General features: G+C 36.3%; 1 protein-coding gene across 2 annotated transcripts in view; it reads left to right on the forward strand.

The window, feature by feature from the left end:
- The window catches only part of macrod2 (mono-ADP ribosylhydrolase 2), a 597,178-nt gene that overhangs the window by 113,289 nt on the left and 460,927 nt on the right, over window positions 1-22,962 (forward strand). For both annotated transcript variants that reach the window (XM_088609520.1, XM_088609521.1), the window contains exon 4: window positions 19,486-19,515. In XM_088609520.1, the coding sequence (XP_088465646.1) occupies window positions 19,486-19,515 (30 nt within the window). The remainder of the gene's footprint in view (window positions 1-19,485; window positions 19,516-22,962) is intronic.

Here is a 22,962-nt window from a genome sequence, read left to right on the forward strand (position 1 = left end):
GGGATTAGATGAATAATCTAGAGTATTTTGATTCACTAAGAGTGTCTGAGAGTTGAGTCTCTTTCATACATTTGAACAAATATTGCAGTTGTAAATTTGTATGTATACTCGGGACCTAGGTAGATGCTCCATTCTTTTATTCATATGACTGCATTTTTTAAACACGTGACTCACCTCCAAAAAATGGCAGCTTACAAATACAAAGTTCAAGAATCAAATAGTGAATGGAGATGGAAATAATGCCCCAGTTTGAGCAGAAAAGGCAGTGAAAGGCATTGAGCAATTAACTGAAAAGATGTGACAGAAATCTCTGAATTTGTCCCGAAGCATTGACTATTATGTCTTCAGTGATTCTGTGCCTTTTATTACCTGTTCCTGCGGAAGTGTTTTGTCAAGTGTATTTCTTGTTTTTCTTCTCCTTTTCCCAGATACTCAAATTCTTAACAGTCTATTTGCCACGCTGTGTGTGGGTATTGTACAAAAACAGGATTTACTGGATCTGATATGGGAATCTTGAATTGGAGTACAGATTAGTCAAATGAGACAGGCCATTCATAGCTCTTTCCACCGTTTTAAACCCATTGTTAATTACATAGAATTGTGTAGCTCTCAGTTTGTAGTTTTAGTGTTTGTAGATTCTACTGTTATCTTCCAGCAAAGTCTGTTTTCTTCAGCCAGAGTATGTTTCTAGAACAGTTTCTTTTTTTCCTCTTTACTTTGAAGTAGGGATTTATTTCCATATTTTCAGATGTAAGGTTGCAATAATATGAACAGCCCCAAATGTGTTCTGTTTTTTAAGGGAATAACAAAGTTGTTAAACATTTATAAAAAATGTATTAAGGTATAGTGTTTTGAAGGACTTTGGTTGGGTAGTCACGTGGTCTCCCTCAGATCCCTAAAAGGTTAAATTCTTTTGCGACGACATCTGAACTGCAATGTCAAGAAAGCAAGTCAATTTTCTCTGAAAGCTTTATAGCTGGGTGGGAGAGAATGTGTTATCTGATAAATAAACTTGAGGTCTTTGTTTAAGAAGTTTACATTTCTGAGGAAAAAGAAGAGGGCATGTCAGAATAGTGTTACATTGTGTGAAAGCTTATTCGTAGATCTAGAATAGATATGTAGAAGATGGTAGATGTCTGTTTAGAGATCTAGATATATTTATTTATCCAGTGGAATATATGGTCAGGACAAACTTACTGCATCTCTAGTTTTCAAATGTTTGACCTATAATGATAGTACTGAATATAAAAATGCAATATGCTATTGTGCAAATTATGCACATTTGATGAACCGTTCTAGAAGATCTTTTTTTAGGTTTCGATAATCATGTCTATGGATTCCACTGCTGTAAAGTTAAACATGCTTAATGTGAGGATAAGCCGAAAACGGAAAGCACAACTTCTAATGTTGAACACTTACTGCAGTTTTAAAAAAAGAATGTGTGGAATAAGGCGCCTATACCTGAATGTTATTTAAGCCCCTCACCAGTATGAGATCAAAGCTGACAGTTCTGTGTGGGTGGGGGGGCAAGAAAGATAAATGCTACACGGATGAATGGTGTAACTCAATGAAACAAAATACCAAAGTGAGACAGAGACTTTGATTACTTCATGATGATGTAAAGAGTGTTGTAGAGACATATTTTTCCTGTTGGAGATTATATATATATAAATGTTTCTCGTCAGCCTGTAAGTAACGGTGAACTTGGCCCCCTGGCGTACAGCTCAAGCTGCCAGATGGTGAGGAGTGTGTGGTTAATCTGAGCAGATATCTTAAGCAGTAATTTTAACAGATGTTGTGGTTAAATTAGAGTTCTGACATTAAAAATGGTTAACATTTTCCTTGGAGGTTATGCTTTACAGCTGTTGGGGCACTTTCTCCTTTTAATTGGTATCTAAAAGATCATAGATTAAATTAGTAAACCACCAGTCATGCCGGGTCACATGGTTCTCTTATACTCCCCTTTTTGTCTTTGGGATTCTAATATACAAACTGTAGCTGTGTAAATGAATAGGTAAGTAAATCAAGGTAAACTTCTATAAGTGAAAAGGAGTCAGCTGTCCAAAAACGTAATCTCAGTAAAATGGAAAATGAACTTAAAAAAACATTAACTTGTCAGGCTTTTATCTTGTCGACACATCAGGATAGAAAGAACTTGGAAGCAGTGCAAATAATGATGGGTAGTGACCCTGTTTTCACTTTTTTTCTGTTAAAATGATGAACAAAGCCAAAAATGCAGAAACGTATGGAAAAAAATCAGGTATTTTAGATCCTGCATTCTAGAAGTCTAGACTACCTTGTGGTATCGTATCCGTGTTGTCTGGACAGCAGTGACATATTATATATTTTCAAGGAGACAATTCTTTTATTTATACGTGAGTTAAATATGCCCAGGAGATTTGATTTAAGATTAGGTATCTGCAATTTGAGCACATACTCGGATTGACATAGGGCTGTTACTTGATTCAGGCACGATTAGGTCGAAATTGAGGAATGAATGGGTTTCCTTTTTCGAGGGGTGTTTGGGGGGTTAGCTTGTGGTAAAAATAAGATTTCTATCGCTGAGAGTCAGCTTGGCCATCTGCAGTGCAGTTTTTTTTAAGAAAATGGTTGGGTGAATGACACATTTACTGTTAACTTTGGTAATGGTGCAATGCAAAATCAGTGTAGCTGCTGTGATGGCTTCATTTGATTGTGCTTGAAAGCGTAACCTTGTTCTTTGTGTGTCATAGGAATTTTTAGCCAGTTGATTTTCATGATAGTGGAAATAGCTAGTTTCCCCCTTCATTTCTAGACATGAAAGTGTGATGACCTTAATTAAACTTGGAGAATTAAGCTTTCTTTTGGGTTACTTGAATATTTTTTATTAGCCGTTTGGCTTCCTCATGCTGTTTTCACTTCTGCAGTTTGTTTCCATGGCCTTATCTGAAATTTCTCAACTACCGAATAGCATAGTTGTTACTTAGTTTTGTGTTTGTTACATGAGTGCGCTTAAGATTTAATGTAGTCATGTTATCGGTGGATTATATATTACAGGACATCAAGAAGCTGTGATGAAAATAGAACTCGAGGGCGGTGTTAGTAAAAAAATAAAGATCCAGTGATGCTAAATGATTTTGTTTAACCCTGTTCCTGGTTTTATCTAAAGTTGAAAATGGATGTGAAACTGGACCTTTGCTCCGTCATGGCTGCCTGCTTGCCACCTTTCTCATTACTTGTCTCATGAATAAATAAGATTTAGCAAACAATGCTTGCCTTAGCATATAATGCTTATCTTATCTTGTGTGTCATCCAAGGCATGAACTGTCTTGGATGGAGCAAATTGATATGCTTAGTGCATTTGGGTTTTAAGTTGAGTAACCATTTTCTCCCCCTCTCTCTCATTATTACTGTTTAGCCAGTAACCTTAGTTTTTCCTACTTCCACCCTATCCAGTTTAAATGAAATATTCTAGGTAATTTCCAAAGTATGCTTAAATTACATGCATTGTATTTATTCTCAGTTGTTAACGCTTTGCATACCACATGTAATAGGTTACCATGTTCCTCCTATCTATAGAAAATATCAGAAATTTCAGATCATTCACAGTAAGTAGCTATGTGTTATACAACGTGTGACAGTTTCAGTATGTGGTAGTATATGTGTTATTCGTATGTGGTAACAAGTAAGCCAGTTAAATGTTTTCCAGCTTCAGATATGTTAGTGTAGACTTTATAAGTTGTAAGAGATATGATATTTCTTGGTGGTGGTAGCTTTCTAGTAATTATACTTTGCATTAAAGATCATTAAGATCCTTTCCGTAGATGTTGACTCATAATCCAGAGAATATGGTATTCTTCTCTTTTTGGGGAGAAAGATGGTTTAAAAGCTGATTGGGAACCAAATTCCTTTTGAGCTTTCTTACTATAATACTGAAACTAGATCAATTATTCTTAGACCGATTTTAATTTTAAATAGCCAAGGATCTTTGTAATGCTATCTCTTACAATTATGCAGTAATAATCCAGGTTCCCTTGGGTATAGCTCATCCAGTCAAATTAATAAATCACTAAGTCTTTAAAAATATTTTTCTGGGTTTGTTATTTGGAAATGGAAATTAGTCTTAAAATACAATGTCTATTAATTCCACAAATCCTGGTCCTATCTTAACATGAAGGTCTCATTACTTATTTTCTTGAATTGAAAGGAGATTGGCCTATTTTTTTATTTTTAATTGAGCTACTGCGTCTTTTTATCTTCATACATTTCTCCCAAATACCTAAAATCAATTTTACAGTGCCTTGGACTGATCACTCGGAGAGTGATCAAAGAAAATCTAACTTCTGAAAAATGCTAAACAATTTTCATCAAGAAAACCAGCAGTAACAATGGCCGTTTGCGTTATTGAATTATTGTGTTTTTACATTTAAAGCAGTGTGAATTTACAGCCGCAAACCAACTCCTTTGTTTTCAGAGGTAATTTGAAATATTCTCCAAATGAAGGATTTTTTTATTTTCAAAATACAGGATTGATTTTCTTCAGTACAGAATTCTTTTTTCAGTTTATAAGCTAGGTCATGCCCGAAAGCAAAGTGCAGTAATGAACATGTTTAAATTGGAAGCTTTGCACCACATCATTCTATTTAAGATAAGATCACTTTATTGGCCATATACAATTTCTTGCATTAGGAATTTGTTTTTTTGCTTACCCCAGCTTGCTCTCCATGAGACGCACAGACAGGGAGAGAAGCTGGGGGTCAGAGCACAGGGTCAGCCATTGTGTAGCGCCGCTGGAGCAGTTGGGGGTTTAGGGCCTTGCTCAGGGGCCCAACGGAGTAGGATTCCTCTGCCGGCCGCGCAATACGAACAGTCACAGGCGCATATCCTTAGCCACAGAGCCACTGCTCCACCCACCTGCCATTTCTCTTTTGTTATTATCACCCATCCATTTTGATGGTTGCTAAGTCCATTGCCAGGTTATAATAATAATAATAATAATAATAATAATAATAATAATTAATAATTGCTTACACTTACATAGCACTTTTCTGGACACTCCACTCCCCTCCACCACCACCTATGTGCAACATCCACCTGGATGATGCGACGGCAGCCATAGTGCACCAGAACGCTCCCCAAACACCAGCTATCAGTGGGGAGGAGAGCAGTGTAATGAAGCCAATTCATAGAGTTATGGTGAGCCAGCAACTTAACTGGCAGACAATGGGCACATGACGGGATGTGACCTGGACAGGTTGGCAGTCTGCTGCAGGGAACACATTTACACCCCATAAATCTGCATGTGGGGGACAAGTTACAGATACAGAGTAACTTAGGTATCATGTCTTTGAACTTTGGGAAATTGAAATATGGTTTCTCACATGATCATGGGGAGAACATGCTCATAGCCAGAAGCCGTATCACCCTGCAATCACAACTGGCAACCCACTGAAGCCAAGCATGTGTGAGCCTGGTCAGTACCTAAATCCACATTGAACAAACTCTAGTATGTGCAATGCTTGGCAGCCAGAATCCTGAACAGGTCTTTTGCAAGTGATCAGATTAGTCCTGTCCGGGAGTTCTTCCACTGGCTTCCTGTCAAGTTTCATGTTGACTTCAAAATCCTCATGCTCACCTATAAGGCTCTGCATGGCTCGGCACCTCTGTACCTGTCTGAGCTACTAATGTCCAATTCTCCACCTCGCAACCTTCGCTCTTGTAATTCTGGTCTCCTCTCTGTCCCCCAAATCTGTACATTCTATGGGTGACAAATGCATTACAGGAGAAGCTCTGGAACTCTATCTCTTAGGCTATCAGAGAGTCACCTTCCCTAAACTCTTTCAAATCTAGACTGAAAATCTTCTTTAGAAGGGCCTTTACTTAACTGGTTCTGTTTAATATCCCTTTGCTCCTACCGTATTTTCATCGTGTATATCTTGTGAATTTGTTTATGTTCTGTAAAGTGGTTTGACAAGCCACCTTTAAAGGCACTATATAAAATAAAGTTTATTATTATTAATTTATTTATTAAATAACAGAGAGGAAGAACACCAGGCTGAAATTAATTTCAGGATCCAAGAGAAACAAGTCAGCAGTCATTGTGGTGCCCTTCAGTTGTTACCATTCTTTATGCATTTTACTGAACCTAAACAACTGCTGATTTGCATCTCTCTATCGGTCTATTGCTCAATTGATTTATCTGTCTATCTGCCTGCTTGTTGATGTATGTGATTTTCAGTGTTATTTACTATTTGAATTCTTGTCACAAGCAGATTTTAGAAAGACAATGTCCCAATGATCATTAAAAATCATTTGAACATGTAAGAAAAAATTGAGGTTGCAGGTCACCAAGACGTTAGGTAAGAGGTTGATGGTGAAGCCGCTGGTGATGAGAGGGTATCAGAAAATTGCAGCTATTAATCCTTTCTGTAAAATTGCTGCAATTAATCCTTTGGAATTTAGATTTTCTTACCCTAGGTCTCTTGACACAGCCAGTCAATTATGACTACAAGGTTCACATGCATGATGTCGAGCAGCAAAAGAATATACAAAAACAAAAAGGACAAAAAAAAGCCAGTCTTCGAATTAGGCAAAGCACTGCACTGCTTGTCTGGTTCTATAAACTGTGATGGGCTTGTGACAGAAAGCCTTCAGAGGTTAACATGGAAAAAGATAAATCAGGACACTGTGACAGCCAATGCATTGCAAATAATTTGTCCTTGAAATGCGAGGTTACTGTGAAGTGTTGCTCTAGGTAAAATTGCTCTCTCTGATTGTTGGTTCATTTGTTCCTTGTATTACTAGTGATACAAGTGAGGATAAGCCTGGAGACCAACAAAAGCTTACTAATGCAACAGGTTGTATTGAAATGAATAACATGTAAGTAAGAGATCGCAAGCTTTGATGTCAGTCAATATAATTTTAATTCTGAAAGCTATTTGCAGAAATCACAATGCGGTGAGCACTATTCATGTCTGTTCTAGCCATCTGAAATATTGTATGCTAAATAAAATAAATTTCAATTTTTTTAAGTGAAATGGCACATTAAGTATTTTAGATTTGCTAGTTTGACACATAATAACTTCTCCTCCGCAAATGCGGTCTGTGTAAAACATTTTTGCCATTTGTATCTAATATGGTTCTATCTTTCTCTAAAATCATAACAAAAGAATAACGTCTCCTCTAAAGCAGTGATGAATTTTTCATTTTATTTATTTCCAGGCTGTTAACAAATCCTTTGGAGACTGAGAAAATGTTGTTGCTTCCTGAGCACATGTTGAATTCCTGGGTGATTTACTAAAGTAAAGGGCTTGTCTGTGCTTGTTTCCCATCCCTGGGTCAGCAATGACATTAATGTCTTTTGTGGATAGAAAAAGAATACTTCCATCCAGCTCATATTACAGTTTGTCTTAAATTTGTTCCAAGTCTTTTTATTATTTACTTGGGAAAAAAGTAGAAGGTTATTTTTATATGACAAATATTAGGCATGTATGCACTTTTTAAACACACTTTTATCAGTGTGGGGGGTGGGGCCTGTTTTTCTTTGAGTAAGACTATTAAGAAATAGAATAATTCTAGTTGTCGACTGTTGCAAATATATAGTAAAATTAATGGAAAGGTGCATTTTTCTTCTCTATTGTAATGTCAACTCCTAATTGTAATCTGAATTGATTTTATAAATGTATGCCTTTTGCATTTCCATTCCTAAAGTAATGGAAAGAACAAATAAGAAGTCTGTCAATTATTCATTTCACCATAGCAGCTCTTTCCTGTTTCATCAAGGGAACACTGTTAATGCCTGTAAAGGTGTTGCCACTCTTGCTCTTTCAACACCTTATATTGTCTGGGACTTTATGACGGTATTGTTGATTTTTTTTCCCCCATTCTTTGCGAAGGCAGACAGTATTGTTGCTGACAGATTCTTAACCAGTTTTAAGCAATTGTTACTTGACAACATGCCGCAAAATGTGTCAAAATTCAGCAGAGGTGCTAAGAACCAGCTTTCTGAAAAGGTATGCAGCAAATTACAATTGAATAGCCGCAACAACAGGTGAAGAATCTTTCTGCCTTAATAACAGCAAGCTGACAGGCTTCTAATGAAAGTCGTGTTTTCTGAACATGACATCCATGTGGAATATGCGACTTTCAGTCTGACAGACCTATTCACATGCCTGTGAGAAGAGACTAAGACATCCTTCCTATAGCAATTTAAAAGCCCTTCTCTACATTTATTCATTTTACCCAGTATCCTTTGCAAATTCAGTAATTCAGTATATGACTTACATGCCATTTTATGTGAATATTTGTTGCTTAAATAGCAAGAATTAAAAAAGAATTTTGCCCTCCTCCTTGTTTGGTCTTAAAAGCCCTCATTATTGATGTGCTTTTTGTATTTGGATGAACTTATATTGCATTTTGTGCAACTCACATTTGTAATAGTTTTATTTGATTGCTCTGGTCAATGTTTCATTATTAAAATAAACATTTTTGTAGAACACAGTTTCTTAATGGTAAACTAAAATTGTGTGTAAACCTACTCTATCAATGTTATGAAGAGAGTTGCCTAAGAAGATATTTTACCTTTTTTTAAATGTCTAAAGTCAGTCTAACCATAAAATACACATTTTGACATTTGTTGTGCTTACAATGGACAGAAATATATCCCCAAGCTGCAAAATGTACAGCATACTGTTTAATATTATAATATTCAGAATTCATATGTATCTACGAGATGGAATTGTAAATGTTATCGATACTATACTAATAATTGGAAGATGTCATGGAAGATGTCATTATTTGCCCAATGTGATCTCTTTGTTAATCTTTGAAAACACAGGGTTTCTAATGATGCCTGCTGGGCAGCTCTGTGAAAACCTCTATACTAGTTAAGAACTCCTGCTGCTATTCCCTTGGTATAGCTACAGTTTTCAAGCCACGTTATCATTTCCTCTTATGACTGGAAAGTGAATTCAGTAACTGCAGTATTCATTGTTGCACACTTTCAGAGTGGATGAATAGAGGATATCTCATTCTCTTAGCTCCTAGAGAGAATTATTGTCTTATTTGATTTTATTATTTTAATTAGGGCAGGGAAGGAGTTGTGAGTTATAGCCCACTAATGTAGGAAGGTGTAGTTCAGCCATATAAGAGTTAATTATGTGAAATCAAAAGGTTATAACATTAACATTACAGCAATATTAAACAATGCAGAATTTTACTTGGAATTCTAAAAGAAAAGGCACCTTTTGCTTGTAGCGCAGAGGAACGCAGTCTTTTCCAGTCCAAAAACCCCTATCTGGATAGAAGGACAGACTGGCCACCTCATTAGATTTTAACTTGTTTTTTGTCATTTTTTTGCATATTGTATTTAGTATTTATTGATGCAATGCAAACCTAGTATAGAACTCATTACACATACCTCAGTGAGGTGACTAGCTCTGGTGAGCGGCACACAGCTTTTCTGTTCTTGGGGAGAAGGAGGATGGCAGAAAGAACCTCCGATCACTTTCTGCCTGGAGTCCTGAACAGTGTTTGTGGGCAGAAAATCCACTTTCACACAAATATGTTGTTGCCAAAGGCAAAAGGCTCCGCAATCCCTTTGTGCTCAGCTGGGGGAAGTCTGTCTGCCAACAAATCCAGACCTGGGTGAGGGGCCTTGAGTCGTAAATGTTCCTGCTCATGCCGTCTGTGGACGGTTCAGTCACTTGGTTCTCCTCAAGGGCTGTCATGCTTGAGTCTTCTGATACATTTTCCTTAAATGGAAATTGTATCCATGTTTTGTCCTGTCGCCAGTACTTAACCTTTGAAAAGTACTTGAAGTCCAAGAGTCTCCGAATGTCCGGTTATTGTGCTTGTCACCTTGGCTGGGAGCGCCACACTATCATCCAACTCCTCCACTGATGAAAACTGGAAAGATTTCCCTCCACAGCTTGCTCTCTCCACCCCTTCATCTTTTTAGAAAACTGTCCATTTTGTCATACAGCTGAGCGGCATCTGTTGCAGCCCTGCATACGTGTGTTAGGTTTGTTCATAACTGAAATACCTGTATTGACATTGTTGCACGAGAGAGCCATCTGACCTCGGAATGGAAAAGGAGCTTGGTATGATCTGCTCCCATGGCTTTGCACAGAGGCAAACAGCTGTGTCTGCAGGGCTCTCTTCATGATTAAATTGACCACTTTCAAGAACCTCAGCCAGGTCAGGTCTCATTTCTTTAGTACTGACGGATCCCGGTGTGACATGCAGTGCGTCTGCAGTGCATGAGGTGCAGCATCTTTGATGAGCACAAGCAAGCTGCTTATTAGGCTGATCGTAGCTCTTGTGCCATCAGTACACATCGTGACACATTTTGCCCATGGTATTTTTCTCTGAAATATCTGTAAATCACTTTAAAAAATTTCAGAACTTGTTGTGCATTCAGGTCGTTTTTTACAAAACAGAAATTCTTTACAAGTTGCATAGTCAACAAAATGCATGAACGTGAGGAACGTGAGCATCTTTAGCAATATCAGTTGAGTACTGCAAACGCCTTAGCTTGTTTGAGTTTTTGGATTAATTGAATTTGATGCCATTTTGTCAGGTTCTGCAAACAATTGTTGTCTGATGAGGATACAGACTGCAGCATATCCCCACACTCTTTCCCAATCATTGTCTTGCATGTCACTGGCTGCCAGCAATATCAGTCTGCAAAAAACAAAAATTCATCACAAGTTTCATTGCTGTCAACAAGAAGCGCAAAACGCAAGGAGTGGTTTTTCACTTCAGTGTGGATTTTGCAAACTCTCCATGTTCATTTACCAGGTACTCTGGTTTCCTCCCACTTCCCAAAGACGTACTGTCTAGGTTAAGTCACGAACCCTTCCAATTGGCTGGGTTTGGTTTAACCTTCAGCCCAGTGCTTCCTCGATGGGCTGTGGGCTGTAGTGGCTCTAACCGGGAATAAGCAGCTTTGTGATGCAAGGTTTTGATTTTGATTGAAAACATTAGCCAAAAGGAAAACCAAATGAAAAACCACAAAAACATTTTAGTTTTTGCTTTTACAGTTTGTTTGTAGGCTGCCTAACTAACATGTGAAAGTTGTTGAATGATGTCTTGAAACACATGCCTAAATACCAAGAATGAGACACCCATTCCCTTACCATGATATACAGGATATACGTTTTGTATGTAATGTGCATTATGTGAATGAAAAGGAGTGAAATTGGGCATTTTCAGCTTTTTTTTGCTGAATAAAGGGTCTGAAAACCCTTTCTTTGTTAAGATCTTTCCTAAATGCAGGTTTTTATTCTGCTATGAATTGAAAACAGTGTACTTTTTTAAACTGCCACCTATCTCCCTCTCTTTCATATACCTTCTTAATATATATTGAAGTTGTCTTGAGTGAATGTTTTGAAAAATGGATTCAGCAAAGACTTCAGTTGAGTGACCTTGAAGTGAAGTGAGCACGATAAAATCCGTCCTAATATAATAAGTTTGATAGGTGACTCGGTGCCTTCAGCATTCAGCACAAAATAATCACATTCTCTTGTGGTAATGGTGCACTCTTCTGCTTTTTAAAAGAGAACGGGTAGTTGGACATTGCAGAAAAGACAGCCTCCCGGTAGAAGAAACAAAGGTCAGCTCTTGCTTTATGGAAACTGGTGTCACATCACTAAAAAAAAAAAGGTTGCTATAATTTGCCAGCTTTGCCATGCAACTTCATCCAGGCAGTGTTTATGAAAGCAGGACTCCTGGGGGTGATATGGCAATAAAGGAAGTGCCTCATCTCCACAGCTATCTTCCCCCATTACATTATTTATTAATAGTAATGTTCATAATGCAGTTATTGCCAAAAAAACATTAAAGGTACATTGTACATAAAAAGAAAATACCTTGACCCCAGAGCAGTGAACCTCTAAGAATTTTCTCGAGCGCATGCAGTCTGCAGGATCTTAGTCCCACAGTGGACTGTTTGTCATTCATGACTATCTGGTCAAGGAGAGTCTTCTCAGCATATCCTCGCATCCACCCCTATGCACAGATCTACAGTACAAGCAGTTTTCAAATCCCAAACTCCAATTTAAGCCCTGCATTTTTACAGTAGACGGCTTTAATGATGGGATGAAAATCTTCCAAACTCTTAATAACTGTTTGAGATTTCACACTAAGGATTGCTCTCTATGTAGCAAATTCTATTGCACAAAGAATTGCTGTAGCCCACCCTTTTCTCAGTTTGAGATGTTAATATATAAGAGAAGCCAACTTTTTTTTTCCAAATTTGATTATTTTAAATTTAATTTCCAGTTATAATTTACAATGTAATATTGAAGAAAGTATTCTGTAGCACTTTATCCATTTTAAGTGATGTAATAAGTTTCAACACTTTAGAGTGTTGTCCACATTATTTGTAATATTCTGCATAAGTCACATATTCTCAGGTTGCTAAATTTAAATCAAAAGGTTTTAAATGTCCCCATGATGGAACCCGTTCTTGCAGTTTGAGTTGGCATGTTATAAGAGCAAAACGTAAAGGTTATGTAATAAGGCAGCTGTCAAAGGTTCATTGATTTTTAACCTTGTGGAGTAAAATCTATTAAACATGGGTTATGAATAAAATAAAATATGTAGACACAGGAGGTTCTAGACGATTTATGTAATTCTTTCAAATTTAACATAACACAGCAGAGTACTTCAGGTTCACCACTGATTTAAGGATTTGGGAAGAGGAACTTTATTTCTTCAGCTGAACACTACACACAGGAAGCAGTATTTATACAAAGAGAATCTGGGAATCTGGAGCAAGGTGCCAAGCCATGTTGTGAAAGATGGGTCTGCTGAGTCTTTCAGCAAATGTCTTGATGAGATCCTTGGATCAATCAGTGATTTATTAACTAAGTGAGCATGATGGGTCGCCACATTATTTCTGATGTTCCTAATGGGACATAGATTCTGCTTCTTCCAATTCGGGGTCACAGGGGTAAGGCAGGATACTGCACTCCCCAGATGGGACTTCAGCCCATCACAGGGCGCACACAGACACACATGCACACTGGCACCACTTTTCCCAGAAGCCAGTTAATCTGCCAGTATGTTTTTGGACTGTGGGAGGAAACCGACGCGAACAGAAGGAAAACATACAAACCTTAAGCAGATAGCAGCCCAGGTCCGGAATTGAACCAAGGTAGCAATGTTAACCACTGTGCCATCTGTTCCAGGATATAGCTTTGCCTTATGAAATGCAGAGCAAGTGAAAAGAAGTTTGCAAAATAAACTACCAGAGAAGTGCTTGTGATACAATTTATTTCACTGTAAAAGTGTTCCCTACAGTAATCAGTACCATATCGTCTAGGGTTCAAAAAAGGTATTCTTTCACATTTCACATTTGTAATTTACTTTGGAAAAACAAGCAGTAAACAGGGTCTCTTTTGTTAAGATGTAATTTATTAAGTTATAAAGTTAATTAATTTGCTAAATCAAGGGCTTCTTGTTTACATCCTCACATTCTGTAAAACACAGGTTAGTGTGCAAACGACATGATTAGGTTTGCATCAATAATTAAAGAGATCTGTGTTTTGTCTAGAGAATGCTTTTAATAATGAAGCTGAATCTAAAGCTGACTAAAAGTTTTTGACAAGTTTGTCAGAGTTCCCTGAGGCATTGAATTTGTGACTAAAATGAGTATACTTAAAATTGATCAATTTCACACTGATAGTAAACCATATTTATTAAGTACTGCTAACTTGCTATTTTTTATTGCTTCACTGTAAATGTAACTCTTAATTTTGCGCTAAACCAGCTCAATAGTGATGCAGCATTATTTTAATTGCATGCTGATAACGATGTTCTTTTCTTTTAACATATGTTTTACTGTTATTGTACAAGAGATTTTGGAGTAGTTATATACTTCACCAATATAGATATTTTTAGATAGCTGCCATAGAATCAGTTCTTTAAAATGCAAAGAGCTTTTATACTTGTTTTAATGTGTATGTGTTTAGGTTGCAGTATACATAAGCAAGTATTTTTGTATACTTGGGGTGAAAATTATACTGAACTGGCTCAAGGTAACCTTGTTAGATAAAAAGAATGTATTCAAATGAAACGATGAAAGTGAATTTCTGCATGGCTCATTAATTTTGATTGGAAGGTTGGATATAGTGTGTATTTCAGTCTGAAACTGGGCCACATTTGCAATTGTTTGGTTTTTTTTTTAATGGTAGTGGGGAGGGGGTTAGTAGAAAGATGGATACATTTCTTTAAAGGTCTACATGTGCATTTTTCCATATGTTTCTACAGCATATAGTAAAAATGATATTTATAATTATTTGGATGACAGAATTGTTTCAGGTATTTACCTTATATAGACCTGCACTAGTTAAGTTTTATTTTAACTTTCAGAGTACTAGATTAGCTTTCTGCTAAGTGATTGTCTTCTTTCCTTTTACTTTAAATTCTGCTCATGGATATGTACAGTATAAAGACATACTTTCCAAAGTGCTGGATTTCCTGTAATCTATCCTTATTTTTTTAGTAGTGCTTTCTTTTCCTATTAGTAGAGCCCATCAAATGGTCCATTTAAACACTTTAAATACCATATCTCTTCAGAATGTTTTCAGATATCCCTTTTAAGACCACTTGAGGAGCTGTGCTATTTCTAAAAAAAACAACTTTGAAACAATTTCATGATGTGAATGGCGAATTTTCACTGTGGTTTGTACAGTACACTTGTATAGGAGAGTAGTTTAGCTTTCTACTGTACTTGTAGTGGAGCACTCTCTTGGCACTATGTTTTTTGATGGACTGTGTATACTAGTTAAGTAATATAGTGCCATGGGACACATGTGATTGGTTATAAGTAGTCAACTTTGCCCCCTCTTCATAGCACAGTGAATGTAGGACAAGCAGTGAAAATATTTTTTTAAATGATTCTTTTGACCTGGATTTTTATTGGTGCTGTACTATAGCACCAGCTGCCCACTTTGTGAGATATGACACTGTAGAGCTGTATAGGTTTTGACAGTGCAGCATTTATGGTCTTTGCAATCTGCGCAGACATTTCCCAGTGGACTTAATTCACAATAAAAAACAAGAAGTGTGCATGACTTATTGGACATAGCTATGTGTGTCAGAATGACATGTATTTTTAATGTGGTACAAATAAAAAAAAAAAACCCTGAAAACTGTTTTAAGTTCTTCAGTGGTTGGCTGTTTTAGTTACCAGGATTTAAAGTCTGTGATTCATTTTAACCTCAGGGAAAAAGCAGATGAGCCTTTTTAGAAATGCCTTGGAGTTGTATATAAGACTATGATAACCCCACAGAGTAGATGTGTATTTGGTGGAAAAGGTTAAACTACATACACTACATATTTATTTCCGGTGTTGACTTAAAATGTCCTCTTTGTTTTTCAAACAAATACTGTAGGATAGATTTCTTCGCTGAGCATAACGTCAGTTTTGTCAAAAATGGAATGTTGCTGAATGTGTTTCAGTTCAACACAGAAACAGATATTATGTTTGTAAGAAAGCTGAAAGTCAAGCTGCAATACCAGTGAAAGACCTGGGTTAGTTACCAAAGAGAAAGCAACTTGCAGAATGCAATTTAAGTGGCTTGCCTTAAGTGGTTTAAGAAGCTTATTGGTTAATGTAAATAGTATATAATGGCTCTTGAAGATTGCTGTATTGAAACCTGACAATTATATTTCTAATCCTGATTATTGGCTTGCAGTGTTACTCCTCAGAAGGATATACAGTATACAACATATAGGAAAAATAACCCACAGTAAATTTGCCTGTCTGTTCTGCTTAATTACTTAAAAGGCAGTGGCCATTACTGGTGTCCTTCTGGTTCCATTAATGTGACTAGTTCAGGTGGGTAACTGCGTCAGCATGCGTGGGCTGCAAAGGAACAAGTAATAGGTTTATTCCATGCTGAAAAGAGAAGAAAGAAAACAACATTTCGGCTGTGGAGCTGTGACACCTAAAGAAGGCTCCACAGCCAAAATGTGTTTTCTTTCTTCTCTTTTCAGCATGGAATAAACCTGTTACTTGTTGCTTTATAGTCACTAGTCTTTTATAGTCCATATACCAATCTTCATATCTGTATATATGGAAAATTAGATATGTTGTAGATGAATCACAAGGCACTGATAACTGCATTCACAAACATCTGGGCAGATAACAAAACTATTTTGAAACCAGGATTTGTTTGGAATAACGTTTATATTCCACTTTAAAATTGTTATAGAGACATGTTTTGTTTAAGTGCATCTTGTTTTCTGTTTTGGGAGCTTTGAAACATTTTTTGTCTGTAGAGTCCCTGAAGAAAAGGGAGCTGACTGAGCATGAAAGACACATCTGATTGTTCTCATTCCTTCAGACAAAACTCTTACCGGATGTGAATCACATTAAACACTAAATAATTGCACGTTCACAGGTCAGAATATTGGGAACACCCACAAAATAATGATTGAACAGGATGTGGTGCATGTCCCATAAGAGTCTGAAGTATTTGCAGCCCACTTCCATCTTGGTTGGTGTAACATGATTTCCTTGAGCTGAGGTTGTTGTGTAGGGGTGAGCTACAAACTCCAGTAGGTCCGTCACTATTCCAGACTTCCAGAGCAATGCATTGGTCATGATAAAAGATGGAAGTCTGTTTTATCTGGTTCATTCCACTTGGGTTTCATAGTGTTGATAAGAAAGATCTACTTAAATATGTTTTCCACTACTGCCACAATTTGTTGCCTAGTTTTATATTTTGTTTAGAAAGACTCTGAAAAGGAAACTGTCCTTTTTTGTGTTAATAACACCCCTTTTCTGGTACTGCATGTCTTTTACCACTGTGTAGGTAACAGCCATTTTCTACATACAGATAACTCGATGTGCTTCAAAATATAAAAGAACACAGAAGTGACGCATGCTATAAAGAAAAAAAACAATCGGGAGACAAAAAAAAAGTTGCACGCCATTTTCTTCACAGCTGACACTTGGCGAAATCCCTACTGAGATTAGTTGTACCAATTCCCTTTACATTCTGCTCCACTAAAGTCATGCCAAAGCAGTGTGGGAGCATCTGTACGTGGAAGATTTGGACAGTTTATATCCTGGTGAGCAGTACACTAAACAATAAAAAAGCAAACATGTAGCTTTGAAGACACGACGGCGCTGTAGAATGGATTTTATTCAGTGCCTTTGTTGGTGATTATCCAGGAAGGCAACTTGAACTAATTAGCTGTTTTAAAACTATATTTCTGCAATGTCAGGTTCTTGAACATGGCTGTTTAATGTACTTAGAAATGGGATGACATTTATTCATTTAATTAAAATGACAAGGTTTTCCTTTTCAGGTTCTGAATGCTTGATTTGTGCACAGCCTATCACAGTAGTTTTAAACTTCTAAAAAGTTTTATTTTTATAAAAAAAAGCAAATCCAAAACTTTGTTATACCTGAAGATATTGGTTCTTTTGGTCCCTTTTATATAGCATACATTTCTTTGATAGGAGCATTTCAAAAGGCTGATTACATGTAGTGAAGAAAGGCAAAAGCACATCTTGAAGAGGTTCACGTAGGGAGCTGCGTCAGTATGCGTAGGCTGAAAAGGAACAGGTAAAAGTTCATTCCATGCTGAAAGAAAAAGATAGGAAACACTGTGTTCTGAGGAAGCTCCACAGTCAAAACATTGTGTTTCTTTACCTTTCAGCATGGAATGAATCTGCTCCTTAAAAGCAAATCTTTGCTATCTTGTTTCCTTTTAATGAACTGAACATAGTAGTTTGGTGGTTAGATTAAACCAGAAAATAAGTTATTTCAGTATTTGAAATGGGATTTTCGGAATAGTCTATACATTTTTGGATTTCATAATATTGTATTAACTGCATGTATCCGAAGTTCACCAACCTTTAGAAACTCATGTGGATTTGTATCACAGTTAAAATACACAATTGTTGACAGGTTATAGTGCAATAGGGCTAGTTTTTGCTATGGAGGAAAAAAAAGGCAAAAGACTCCATACATTTAACAACATAATTGAGTTAATACATGTTTTGTAAAAACTACAGTCATTACGGTTAGCTAGGCACCTCCTAAGTGTGTTTGTGTATTTAGGTTAATTTTCTGTCAAATACATTCCTTTTGAATTAAGATTTCTTTGTTAAATTTACCATACAACACATCTGTTTTTTTCTTTGAGTAATCTATTATTGATGAGGCTGTAACGTGTAGATTTTGAATGTCATCCAGAGCAAGTTTTTAGTGTTCCTTTTCCATCATTACTAGAGAATGAGGTTTTAAAAACACAAAATTGAAGAGTCTTGTTTTGGAGAAAAAGTTGGACGTGTGTTTTAAATAGATACTAGTGTTTGGAAGATATTGTGCTTTTAGTCTCATTACTAAATTCAGAATGATGATGTTGAATCATTAGTGTTCGGGGAAAAAACACCAACATTTTATCCGAATGTGACAGCATAAGCCAGCACAATGCCACTGCCTCATTACCATTCAAAATAAAATATTGAAAGCCGTCCCACTGTTAAAAAAAAAAACAAAACTTTGAGACGAGTACATAACATTCAGTTATTCCCAATTTGAAATGCTTCAGAGGTCAATTCAAGTTTGTAATCTGACTATGTTAGAAATGCACAGACACTGTATGTGTTTCAGTAGCATTTGAAATATTGGTGTCATTTAATGTTTTTTCTTCCTCGTCAACTCGAAGTTTTATTACATAGTGATAATGAAGGACCTGGCTGGGAAATGTCCTTAGAATGATTTTTTCAAATAATTAAAATCCCTCTGTGGGGTAATTCCTGAAGTGAAAACGAGCGAACTCACTTTAAGCTGTGACCTGTAAAGGAGGCTTTAATTTAAGCAAATAATGAGAAGGACAAAATGTTTACAGGAGGCTGTGGCTTTGATTTCCCAAAGCCATCAAAGGCACTTTCTAAATCGAATATTTTAAAATTGAAAAATAAGTATGCATGTGAACCATTGTGTTATTGGGGGGGGGGGAGAGAAAGTACAATAATCTGTTTTTCTTATCTATTTAGGTTATCCATAAAACCAATGAAACATATATAATTGCTTTGCACATGGATTTCTGATTATTATTTAAAAGGAAACTTAAATGAGTTTATCACTTAAAATTTTCATTAATTTGTTTTCCAAAATTAAAATTGTAAATTATAAATTAACTAAGAAATGAGAAATTATTGAGTGGCAGCTACCCCAGCTGTGCCTGGTATTGTTTGTGCCTGCAACACTAGCTCTTACAGATCTTTTTGTGATCTATGTAAACTCTCTGCAAGTTTGTAGTTAATTAGGCTTACACGTAGTATAAGTGAAAATTGGGTTCCTGTGTAAATCAAAATGACTGCCTGTCATTTCTCTGTTGTTGACATACAGCCTGTAACACTAGTTCTCCAGTTTTGTCTTTTTACCCTTTTTTACTTCAGATACCTTGTTGGGTTCTAAAAGATACCAAAGAACAACTTCATTAGTGCTTATTGTTTCTTTTTCTTGTTTTCTACAGCAAACTCCAGTCTCCTGGGAGGAGGAGGAGGTGAGTTCTTGGCTATTTCATGCTTCACACACTTCTGTTCTCTTGCTTCTTGCCTTAAACTTCGGGTTTGTATGTTTTATTGCTATGTATATGTACTTTTCTGTTTTCAAATGAAAACTTTAATCTTCTTCCAGCTGAATAATTTAAAGGATATAGTCACCTTCGTGATAAATGTAATACCTTTTAAATGCCATTAACCAGACGCAGTTAAAAGAACACAAGATTCTCCTTTTTGGATTTTACCATTATTTCAGTGGTCTGTCAGGAGTATTTTTTATCAAAGTATTGGAAAAAGCTTATACAACTGAACCATGAAGTCAAAATCTAACAGTAAAAAATGGAACATTGCTCTGTTTCCTACTCTAGGAACTGCTACTCTGTAATTTCTCGCAACGTGACATAATCAAAGTAATCATCCTTAGGAAAGAGAACTAAATTAACCCAATTAGAGAGAGAAGATTGATCCAGATATAAAATTGAGAATCAAATAAACCCAAAATGCTGGAACCATTTTTTATTTTTTTTTCTTCCTTGCTTTTCACAATGTGTCAGTCAAGATCATAGTCCCTAGCCAGACCATCTGTATGCCTTGTCTCACAGTCCTGTCAGACAATTAACAGTTCTAGATGTAGGGCTGAAATACTATCCATATGTAATCACACTACTCCAAGTGCTTTTTATCTGATTTGATGCTTGGTTAAGTCTTCAGAACTTTACCTATTGTATTGGTGGATACTGTGGTCTTGGTTTTTATCTTTGAAAGAAGAGACACCCCATATAATCTCTTTAAATCAAAAGACTTTGATTAAGGGCACAGGTCATCAGCCTAGCCCAAAAAAACTCAGAACAAACTTGGCATGTTTTGCTACAGATTCCAGAAATAAACTTCTATGCTCTTAGACACACGTTTGTTTTTCAGTACCTGCTATGTAATTTGATTTATTAACACCTTTGTTTACTGTATTTTTTGTATCTCTTAAATTTTGTATTATGCTGAAGACATTTTTTCTTCTTGCCGAATTGTCAAAAGAAAACATTTGGAAAAAAAATGATTACGTGTTTAAGCTTTTTTTATGTGCTTTAAAGTCTTTTTTTGTCTATTTTTAGCTTTTTTCAGTTATTTTCCTGTTTATTAGTGCTGTTTTGATTTAGAATTCTTTCCATTTGGGCATTGATTTAAATTACCCAGATTCAAATGCAATAGATCTAACTTTATTCCCACATCTTTTGACCTGGTTAATTTGGACAATTGACTGTATAATTTGCTTCATATACTTTTCTCATCATGCTTGTATTTCAGTTATTTGTTATGGGGTTCATTCTATGTTAAGTGATTTGTTTATTATGTTCTGTCTTTTACCTGAATGCAAAGAAAATCAATTTTGTACAATATGAGCAGATGATCCATTATTTTCTGTTATTCATGAGATTAGTTTGAATGAGTGTGGTGGCAATTAGATCGAGCTCTTCGTTTCATACTCTTTATATGCTGGAGGGAAAAAGGTCTACACTCCTGTCTCAAATTTGCAGTGATACAGGTGTGACGCTTTGTTTACAGTTTTTTGAAACTGTATTATTAAGCTTAAAAGTGTGTTAAATGCTATCTCATTAAGCAGTCTCATAGATCAAAAGAGTTTCATTTCCTGAGTGAACATCTACTCCTGTGTTATTGCACTATAAAGGAAAGATAATCAAAATTTGCCACAAGAGTATCCTTCTTTTTAAAGTTTTTCTGTTTTTGGTGGTTAATTATCACATCGCAAACCGCTTACTAACTTTCACTCAAATGGTGTTCTGTAAAGCACAGTTGTCTTGTTGTTCTGTGATACCCTCTGCGGTTTTCAGGCATTCATTAAAGTCACACAATGTTATGCTTTATTTCTTGTTGCAGAAAAAGTTATTTTGCAGTATTGCATGCAATATTATTACAATATTATCACATAGCTTGAATGTTGTATTTTTTCCCCAGAGAGATGTGTAGTTTGAACTTTTACCATTGTAAAAGGTAAAAAGTTACCATTGTAAAAGGATTTTTGCCTTGTGTATCAGACTCAAAAAGATTTTCAGCTCTGAGAAAATAGCCTTCCAGTTGGGTGGGGAGGGATTCTAGCTGTCAGCACTAAAGGAAGGTCTTGGGAGATAAGATACCGATTTTCTCATCCAGAAACAGGACCTTCTATCATCCTTCCTAAATCTGCTTTTGCTCAGTGTGGCATTGTGTTGATTTTATATAAATATTCTATGCAAATTAATAGGTACATTTTACTAGTCTTTTTTTCTCTAACTTGGAGTCCTTTTCCAGTTTTCCTTTCCTTGCTTTCAATAAGTGGTAATCTCCCATAGTCAAGAAATTGAATCCTATCCTGATCAGAGAGTTTTTCTTGCTACTGCAAACTAGTCTGCTTATGTCAGCCTTTTCCCTCATGCCCTTAGTGTTGGTTTGTGTTCCACTTGAACTCAGAAACTAAACCTTGGAGCATGGAAAATATGCTGCACATCACTAGGTTACAATAAATCTCAGTGCAGAGGCATCACTGCATTCTTTTAATAAGGCAGAAGTCCATTGGCTGCCTTGATTGCATCCTGTAACAGCTTATTGCAGTCTTGTACCTAATTATACTGCCCATGTTAAACAAATGCCCAAATTATAGAATGGAGTTTATTCAGAATTCCTTCTTTCAACAAACCCTGTTAATTTCATAAATCCTATTTATATTATGTCTGTTGTTTTAGTCTGATTGTTTTTCCTTTTGTTTTCATCTCTGAATTATCTTGTTTCTCCACACTGTTACTATTTCATGTAACTAGGATAGAAGTTAGTGTCAGGGGGAAATAGCCGTCCATAGATCAGCTGATTAAACTGGCTGATTTTATTTACTTTTTTGTGAGTAATGGGATAGGCTCTGTCTCCTCTGTTTGCATGAATTTATTCCAGGTGGGCCGGCTCCAGTTCTCAAGGGGTGTTGTCCACCAGATTTCATAGGTCTGTCTAAATATCCACTTTCTTAAGAACAAGACATATTTAAGCTTATCCAATTTAGAAAATAATTAGTTCAATTAGAAAGGTTTAAAGTGAAAAGAAAACTGGAAATCTTCTGGCTCTCCTGGCCTGGGGTTGTGTCCTGGTGATTTACTGCAGCAAAATTGCTTGTTCTCTTATCTGGATTGAACTTCGTACACTACAGCTGCTCAGATAGTGGCTGTTCTAGTTCCCTGCATTGTAGAAGTTTGCTGCAACAAGCACCTTATTCAATTAGTAGGCTCAGTGTGATAAACAAGCCATGGGCTGTACCATTGGAAGAGCAACACTGCATTACTTTAATGCAATGATACTTGCACATTGTCATCATTTCACACAAACTCTTGATGACTTAATTGAGTCAGTCAGTGTCTTAATTACCATAATTTGGCAGTTTATACAGATCTTAAACCATTGAGGATTTTACT

This window comes from Lepisosteus platostomus, chromosome 17 (assembly GCF_059453375.1).
Source record: "Lepisosteus platostomus isolate fLepPlt1 chromosome 17, fLepPlt1.hap1, whole genome shotgun sequence".
NCBI classification, from domain to species: domain Eukaryota; kingdom Metazoa; phylum Chordata; class Actinopteri; order Semionotiformes; family Lepisosteidae; genus Lepisosteus; species Lepisosteus platostomus.